Below are 8,551 nucleotides of genomic sequence, written 5' to 3' on the forward strand. Positions count from 1 at the left end.
GGAGCGCGGCTGCTACATCTGCCACCAGGGCGTCCGCATGCTGGAAGGTACAGGCCCGGCGGCCCTTCCTTCGGGCCTCCTGGCCCTCCTCGGCCCGGGCCACCCCCTTCTGTCGCCCAGCGCTGCCCCGGGCCGTGCAGCGTGTTCAAGCACTTACCCTGCACCCCCAGCCAAGGGTTCTCCTCACATAGTGTATAAAAAACATAGGGGGTGAAGAGCCCGCCCTGGCTCATAAACTAACTGCGCTGTCAGCCCATTGCCAGCCTGTCCGGCGGCCTCGGTAATACGTATTTTCTTGGGTTTTGTTTCAAGGAGTTCGGCAAGTGCAGTGGCTCACCAAGACGAAGCTGGTGGAAGGCTTACCTCCACCGGTGCTGAGCATCATTGACAACCCGGCTCACCAGCTCGAGGACCACGAGGAGAGGGTAAAGCGTGCGATATCACACGCGCGGCTCTGGGACACGACAGAAGTTGCTCCCAGGAGAGAACATTATTGGTAAGTCCTCGGTCATAGGGAAAATCTTTCTGCTGTGTGGTTATGGCTTTAGCATAAGCCAGTCATCGAGCAGGTAACTTAAGAACCAGAGTTTTTAACACTACAAAGAAAATTCATACATAGATCTACTGTTAAGAGATTCACTTACTGTGCAAAACTGTTAGACCCTTTGTATTAGGTTGTCAGCTTGTAAAACAAACAAACCGAACGACAGCAACCAAAAACCCCAGTTCTGAATATTGACAATAGTACCAATGTAAACACATACTCTACATTAAAGCTTCTTTCAGGCCAAGGTCTGTGTTTCAACTTGAGATCTACTTCTAGCTGATGCAGAATGTCAATTTTTAAATAAGTAATGGTAAGCATTACCTCTGCCAACTTGGAACAGGACTGGTGTGTGGGATATTAATCTGAAATCTGTTGTTAGCTGTTTGGAAATGTTATGCTATTACATGTTTTACATACAGTAATGTTAGAGCATTCATGTCCCAGAAGCATCTGCCCGCCATTATGATCACATTTTTTACATAACTTTTTTTTTTCCTCATTCTAAAGCCCAGTACTGTTTGAAGACTTGATACATTTATGTCGGTTAATGTCTATGAAGTATCCTTCTCTGACTAAAAGAATGTTGGCTAGAAACTACAAGATATCAGCTACGTGGGAAAGAGGTTAGTTGCTGCTGTGGTGGAAGCATTTAGCTCTTTTCATTAATATAAGAGGGGTAACAAAGCCGTTAGCTTTAAGGCTGAGGACTTGAAGAAAATGAAACCATTTCTGGAACCAAGTAATTCTTTCAGCTTGAAATAGTGCTGTAAGGATGGGCAGCCTTGGAAGACGGTAGGATACTTGCGCTGAGGAGATTATTAGGATGTTAGACAACATCAGCAAGATGGCAGAAGAAGAGAACCAGTGTCTTAGAACTGATTGGGTTTTTTTTTTGTGTTCAAAATCTGTACTGTTTTTCTACATATGTTTAGTTAAGAAACTAACACCACCAGTTAGTATTTTAGAAGAAGAACCTACAGCTGAGCTACTATGTAAGTTTAGTTTGGAGGTGAGGGGGAGAGAGTGAGCCTTGCAGAACAAGGACTTGCTAAAATGCTGCTGCCCAAAAGGAAATGTACATCTTTCCATAATGTTATTTCAGCAGTGTTTGAATGTAGCCTAATTTCTCTCCCCAGAATCCATTCTCCTTCAGGTCCGTGGACTGAATGGAATACTTATGAACTCTATGGCCCCAATACCACCAGTAGCCTCCAAGGAGGAGATACTGGCCACTGAAGAACATGTTCTGGAGACCTTCTATCCTATCTCTCCTACAATTGATCTTCAGGAAGTGAATGTGTACAAAGAGCTCAACGATACAGGTAAATCTAGTCATTGATAATAGTTTTCTGTCAGACTAAGTGTTCGGGTTAACCTGGAGTCCTTGCCCTTCTGTGAGACAGCTGTAGGTAGGGGGTGAATGGGAATGAGGGGACACAGTAGCTGGGCACAGGGTGTGCAGTGCAAGGGCTCCAGACCTGTGGTGAGTATGTTGTAGCCTAAGCAGTACTGCAGAGAAGAACTTAAGTCCTGGCAAATTAACAGTTCCTGAAGATAGGGGAGAAAACATTGGCTGTGTCGTCTCCTACTGAGCAATTCCTGACATGATTATCTGCCATTTAGGTTTTAGAGATGGTTATCCATATTCTCATCCTCACACTCTGTTCTTCCTGGAATCGGCCAACATTCGTCCTAACAGGTTCAGACCAGAACAACTTCGTGCTAAAATGCTGATGTTTGCTTTTGGCAATGCACTGGCAAAGGCTAAGGTGCTGTACGGGGTACGTATTGGAGACTGCTGCTGACTCGCTGGGCCTTTGTTCTTTTCTAAAGCTGCAGCTAGTGGAAAGAGTCGTGACATTCTCTTGCTGTGGCATGTTACAGTAGTTTTCAAATCTGAGCTTCCCAGTCCAGAGTTCTAACTCTAACCTTCAGGTATGGTTCTGCTAATCCAGACAAAGATCTCTCAGCGATGAGCGTGTTCGTGGTGTAACATGCATTAGAGTGGTAATGGGTAGGAACCAGGGAGTAGGTTCAACTGTAAAACTCTAACCCATCCCACAGCTCAGTATGTAAATTGATACTTCATTGCTGGCTGAAGGAGGAATTTTAATTAAAATACAAAATCTACATTCAAAACTTGTTTGACTAGAGTAATTTTCTGGGCAAGGTAACAATACATTTATTAAAGTCTTGGCTTTGAACCAAGTAGAAGATGCAGAATCAGCAAGTACTCATACAATTTCTGTGGTAACTGGCTTTTTAAACATTCTCCCCCCCCACCTTCTTTCCTAGAATGATCCCAAGGTTTTGGAGCAGCCAATAGTGGTGCAAAGCGTTGGCACGGATGGCCAGCTCTTCCAGTTCATGGTGTTCCAGTTAAATACAACAGACCTTGTCTCTAGTGATGGCATAAAAAATCTAGTCTGGATTGACTCTGATCAGAATCTGTATGAAAAAGCCCAGTGTATTCCAGAAGTCAAGAAGAGAGTTGTTACGGTAAGCAAAACTTGGGAAATGGTCCTGGAAATCCTACCCTTTCACTTCTGCTGGAGGTTTGAGAGCTGGCGTAGAGCTGCAGTGCGGGTTTTAAACCAGCTGAAGGGACCTGACACAGGCACTGGCCGCGTTCTTACTTAAGCAGGTGTTACAGACAGGGAGTATTTGTAGTGCTGATGCACCGCATAGCGTGTAAGCCACATGCCAAGCTTAATACGAACTCCTACATAAAGATATCCCCATCTGTAATCTACCATCTCATAATATGCTTGTTTAAAATCAACTCGTGCTCTGATGAAGGAAGTGCTTACATGCAACTGTCAGCTTTGCTGTTGAGTAAATAGAGCACAGTGCTGTCAGCCCTGGTTACGCTGGGAGGGCGTCTCAGTTTGATGGGCAAAGGGTTTTTGCTGTCTGAGATGTATACCAGCGGAAGTACCCACACACAAACCCATCTGGGGAGGGAGAGCACAATTTGGAAGCTACCACGTCTGAAGTCTTATTCAAGCGTATTTAAAGCGTTGTTTGTCTACATTAATCACTTCACTGCGAACTGAGCATCCATGTCTTTTTCTCTGCAGAAGCCCGCTGGAATATATGGCTTTCAGCCAGACACATTCAAGAAGTTTCTGGCACTGTATCTGCATGGAACTGTGTGAAATTCAGCTCAAATGGAAATACTTCACCAACTGTACCTGCTGCTTCTCTTTGCCAGAACCATCACATAATTAAAGAAAGGTGGATTAATTTACTTTCAGAAATAAATTATATTGTTACTGAAAGTAAAATTTTTTTTTGAACTAAATTGTGCATGAAGAAACTCTTTCATTTTAGGGGCTCACCTCTGGATTTGGGTTAGAGGGAGTCATCAAATGCGTCCTCCTGCACTTTTTCACCGTTGCCTAGAAAGAACATAAGCCAGTCATTATTCCTCTGCGCAGGTTCTGCTCTCGGTGTGCCTTTGCACAGAGCTAGACTCAAACCTATTTTCCAAGGCTGCTTTGAGTACGTCTGAATGCAGTGTATGTGGAAGAGACTTACAAAGCTTCAAGGGGGGAGCCTGAGACATGAGCCTTTTTCATTCTGCCTGGCTTTTACTTTGTTTTACTCCTGGCTGCTTTGGGATGTGTCATGCTGCCCTGTGCAAAGCACTTAATCGGTGAGATTGCTTTGTTGGATCTATAGAACCACAGCTCTTTTATCTCCCAATCCTGGATGAAGAGACCTATCCATTTTGGGAAAGTGGTGTAGAATGTAGCGTGAAACTTTGGTGCCTGGTAGCTGGTATTTGCCGCTAAAAACACAAAGGAAGAATTTCTTCCTGCCACACAGTTAACTGGGCAGGAAGCGTATTCTTTTTAAGATGGGGGGATTAGTGTGGTTTTTGTAAAATTAAGGCTAAACTAGCTCCAGCCAAATATAGAATGTTTCGCAGTTCTGGACTGATACCCTCCAGCACGTGGGAAGGAATAGGACAGTCTGCGCTATTTTAAGGTGTGGAAGAGCATGTTTCCGAGAAATTAATCTCGCTTCAGTGTCTTGTATCAGAGACTGGTCTGTGCTTTGTGATCTTCTCTGGCCATTGGGATGAACACCCCAGTTGTGTGTTCCAGTCTGAATCCATCAGACAGCTCTACTCTGCAGGTTTCAGAAAACAGACTTTCACTAGTCGAATTTGAGATCAACAGTTGCACCCAGTAAATTGGGATGCATCGGCTGTAAGTTAAATTAACAAATCCCTCAATAGTTAGGAGAAAATGCTTGAAAGAGAAATAATCTGGTAAGCATTGCATTAATCTAAATCATGTTAATTCTGCCCGCTCCAGGGTTGCCTAATTCAGCTCATCGATTTAAATCTGCTCAGATCTATAATTTGCACCCAGTTATTTAGGAATATATTTTAATACACTCGTGCTCTGTGGAGGCTGTTCTGGTAGGTGTTTCTTAGGCTGTTGGCTATCTGCTATGTCACACAGACCCTGCTGAACAGCTCTGGGCAACAGCCCTCGGACTATTAACATCCCCTCACCCTTCCAGCTTTGGGTCATTACACGTCTTCGGGAGGAAACCCTGTAGGGCAGCCAGCGGCTGTGTTAACATTCCTGAGCAGAGAGGTTTCACTAAGGAAGCGTGGTAGAAGAGCGGCTGTGGTGGAGAGGGGGTGTGGAGAAATGAAACACCTCACACGCTTCTAGTAGATGTGGGAATCTGTGAAGATGGTCTACATGGAAAGAGCCAAAGTCCCTTTAGATGCCTTTACCTCTCAACAAAGACATCTCTATTAGGACAGGCAGTAGGAGAGGAGAAACTAAGTGAAGCTGGAGTCCTGCTGTCTCCAAGACTGAGCAGAGACAAAGCATGAGTATGGGGAGAGATGGACAGAGGCAGAACAAAGGCAGTTTTGAAAAATGGCAGAAGCAGTAAGGCATGGGATAGTCAGCAAGGGAATGAGGCTTCAGCAGGTCACAAGAGGCATCAGGAAGCCTCTTGAGATGAGGGGACCATACACAAGCATGCAAGACCATGTCCCTGGTTTGCTCAGGGCACAGCTGATCTCGCCTGCAGTAAGGGGGGAAGCAGTATTCATGTGTTGCTGGAAGGAGCAGCTGATCCTTGTGCTGGGTAAGCTCCTCTGAGGTCCAGGAGGGGAACTCAGGGGGGGCAGAGCAGTGCTCCTAGCTTGGCACCTGGGATGGATGCTCAGGTTGGCCCGTCATTGTGCAGGTACGAGGTCCGTGAACCAGTCAGCCCCTGCAGAGCAGCCCCCCTACCACAGACAGCCGTGCACGTGTGTGTGGTGTCCTGCTGGTCTTCCCAAGCACGCTACACGTGATTCACCCACTTGTTCCTCCAGTGTGACCTGCTGGAATTAGCCCAGCTGAGGGAGGGAGGTCTGAGACCAGGACAATGGGTCACAGAGGCACATCTGGGTTGGCATAAATAAATTATAAAGGCTTGTCAGCAGATGAATAGCATTACCTCAGCATGGACCAAGAACCAGGCATTAACTTTTAATGAACGGCAGCCAGGGGAAGCAGAACATGCGAGAGCAGGGTGGCTGGAGACCGAGATGAAGACCTGGTGGTGCCTGGCTGCCCAGAGGAGAGCTCTGCAGCTGCTGGTGCAGGATCTGGCCCCCAGCCTGCCCTGGGGATGATGCATGATGTGCTGTCCCAGCTCCACCACTCCATACTACTTTCCCCTGAACTGCTCCCGGTGCAAAATCCGACTCCACGGGCTGCACTCATCGTGCCAGCAAGTACATGCAGTGCTCAGACTGGAGCCCCTGATTGTTCAGATCCTCCTCCCGCATTTAATTTAATGAAAACTAATGTGGGAGACAATTATCTCTAAGGTTGGGCTCCGGAGACGTTTAGAGGAGGGAACTTGGCAGTTTCTCATGGCAGTGTTTAATAAAATTGGCCTGTAACCCGGTAAGAACCAACAGGAAGGGCTTTTCTACACCCTGCAATAAACACAACAGGCAGCAATGCTGCCCATTGCTCCAGGCAGCCGAGCGGTGCCTGGATGGGCAGCACGGGCAGGGATGGCCCCAGGGAGCCAGGAAGGCAGGAGGTCCTCATCAGCGTCAACTAATTACCCTTGGGGGGTCATGTTCCCAAATGATGGACAACGCTCGCACGCTGCTTTCTGCAAAGCACAGAGGGGATATTGTTGCCTGGACCAAAAACCGCATCGGGGCACAGCTGCAGACCCCGCACAAGGACATCTGTGGCATTAACCCGGAGGCAAACCTGCACAGGTAGCAAAGGGTGCGACCACACGGCTCCTCGGGCCTGGCATTAATTACATGCTAATGGGCTCTGCAGGCGTGATGATTTTTCTGGGTGGTTCCCAAACCCAGCAGACATCCAACGCATCGCCCCTTCGCCCCTCTGCTCCATGAGCATCCGTGACCGCATGGCTCTCACTCCTGGAATTGCAGCAGTGACATAGCTGAGGGTGCCGGTGCCGGGTGGGAGCATCCCCCAGGACCGGCAGAGCTCCAGGATGGCTTGCAGACCCCTGAGCCTACAGCCCCCTGAGCCCTCAGCCCACACTTGAACGTTCCCTCAAGGAAGGAGAGAAGCTGCACAATCACAGCCAGCCGTATCCTGCCTGAACTAGTCAAAGGCAGAGAACAAGGCTCAGACAGCAGCTCCTGGGAGCATTTCAGGCACCCAACATTTGCAACCACCCATCTAAAGACCTAAAAAGCCCCAATATTTCCCCAAGTGCTGCAGCAGCCTCTGATGCCACCCATCGGAGAACCAGGTCAGCCTCACCCAGGTTTCTCCACCTTCAGCAGCTGGTTCAGAGCCTGGAGCTGGCTTGGATCCTACAACTGTGCACGCACCAGCCAGCCTGCCAGAGGAGGGGGTCAGCAGACCCCATTGCAAGTCTATATATGTGTGTATATATATATATTTTTGAAGGTGATGCTTGCATCCCTTCCCCTCCCTTGCTTACCTCCCAGCAGTGCAGGACTCCAGCAACGGGAGGTAGCAAGACCCAGCTCCTCTCCTGGAGCATCCCTGATCTGTAACCTGCTGGATGGGATGCCATCCTCCCATCGCCACACCAGCATCCCAACTCCTCCAGCCTCTTAACGGGGAAACCTTGGGGGACAGGGTGCAAAAAAAAAAAAATCTCCCCCTTTTTAGACCCAGAAAGCCCCCCTCTGCCTGCAGCCAGGCAGGCTGGGTGCAGGGAGGGGGAGGGTCCGGCACAGCGCATCCTCAGCCCGGTGCAGGCAAGAACGACTGTTTTCCTAAGCTAAAAGCTGAATTTTCAAAATGCTTAAAAAAACCCCCCAACCCATAAAACAAGACCCCTGCTTCTGCCTGCCAAAGCCAGGGTTTGGTCCTTGATAAATAAGGATAGGAAAAAATCTATCCCCCCCGCCCCCCCACAGGTCTGGCAGCAAACTCCAGGAACAAACTGCAGAGCACCGAAATCAAATGTTTATGTTGATATTTATTACAGCATGGGGGGAGGGGGGAGAAGGGGGGAGAACCGTTTCATTCAAAAAACCATCCCATACCAATTAAGACAATAATTTAGCTATTCATTTTAAAATACATTAAAACCGGTCCTTTCATTTCCTCACGTCAGAACAAAAAAAAAAAAAAAAAAAAAAAAGGAAAAAAAAACGCCAAGATGCAAAATGGAAAAGGAAAAAAAGTTGACCCCTCGGGGAGCCCCCGGGTATATTTGCAATGCAACAAATCTGCATTCAGTTATTTCTCAGAGTTAGTTACTTGGAAAATATTAACCTGACTGTAACTATGAGACTGACACCCTCAGACCCCCCCATCCCACCCGTCCCTCCCTCCCCAGCGACTTTCTACAGGTAAAGCACAATTAAAATGCCTAGGAAAAAGAAGGCAAACATTTAAAAAAAATAAATCGTATTACACACTAAAAAAAAAGTTTTGTCATCTCATGTCTTGCAGTCAGAATAATAAAAACAAGCCAAATGTTCCCCAAAAACATTTCAATGAA

General features: G+C 47.3%; 1 protein-coding gene across 1 annotated transcript in view; it reads left to right on the forward strand.

Annotated features, from left to right (window-relative positions):
• Positions 1 to 3,851, forward strand: part of MRPL37 (mitochondrial ribosomal protein L37) — a 5,326-nt gene extending 1,475 nt beyond the window's left edge. Inside the window, exons 2-8 of the mRNA XM_009287492.1 lie at positions 5 to 47; positions 313 to 496; positions 1,055 to 1,170; positions 1,684 to 1,869; positions 2,171 to 2,328; positions 2,843 to 3,046; positions 3,628 to 3,851. Coding sequence (XP_009285767.1) covers positions 5 to 47; positions 313 to 496; positions 1,055 to 1,170; positions 1,684 to 1,869; positions 2,171 to 2,328; positions 2,843 to 3,046; positions 3,628 to 3,705 — 969 coding nt within the window. The 3' untranslated portion in view covers positions 3,706 to 3,851. The remainder of the gene's footprint in view (positions 1 to 4; positions 48 to 312; positions 497 to 1,054; positions 1,171 to 1,683; positions 1,870 to 2,170; positions 2,329 to 2,842; positions 3,047 to 3,627) is intronic.
• Positions 3,852 to 8,551: the final 4,700 nt, after the last annotated feature.

This window comes from Aptenodytes forsteri, unplaced genomic scaffold, assembly GCF_000699145.1.
Source record: "Aptenodytes forsteri isolate BGI_AS27 unplaced genomic scaffold, ASM69914v1 Scaffold119, whole genome shotgun sequence".
Taxonomy (NCBI): domain Eukaryota; kingdom Metazoa; phylum Chordata; class Aves; order Sphenisciformes; family Spheniscidae; genus Aptenodytes; species Aptenodytes forsteri.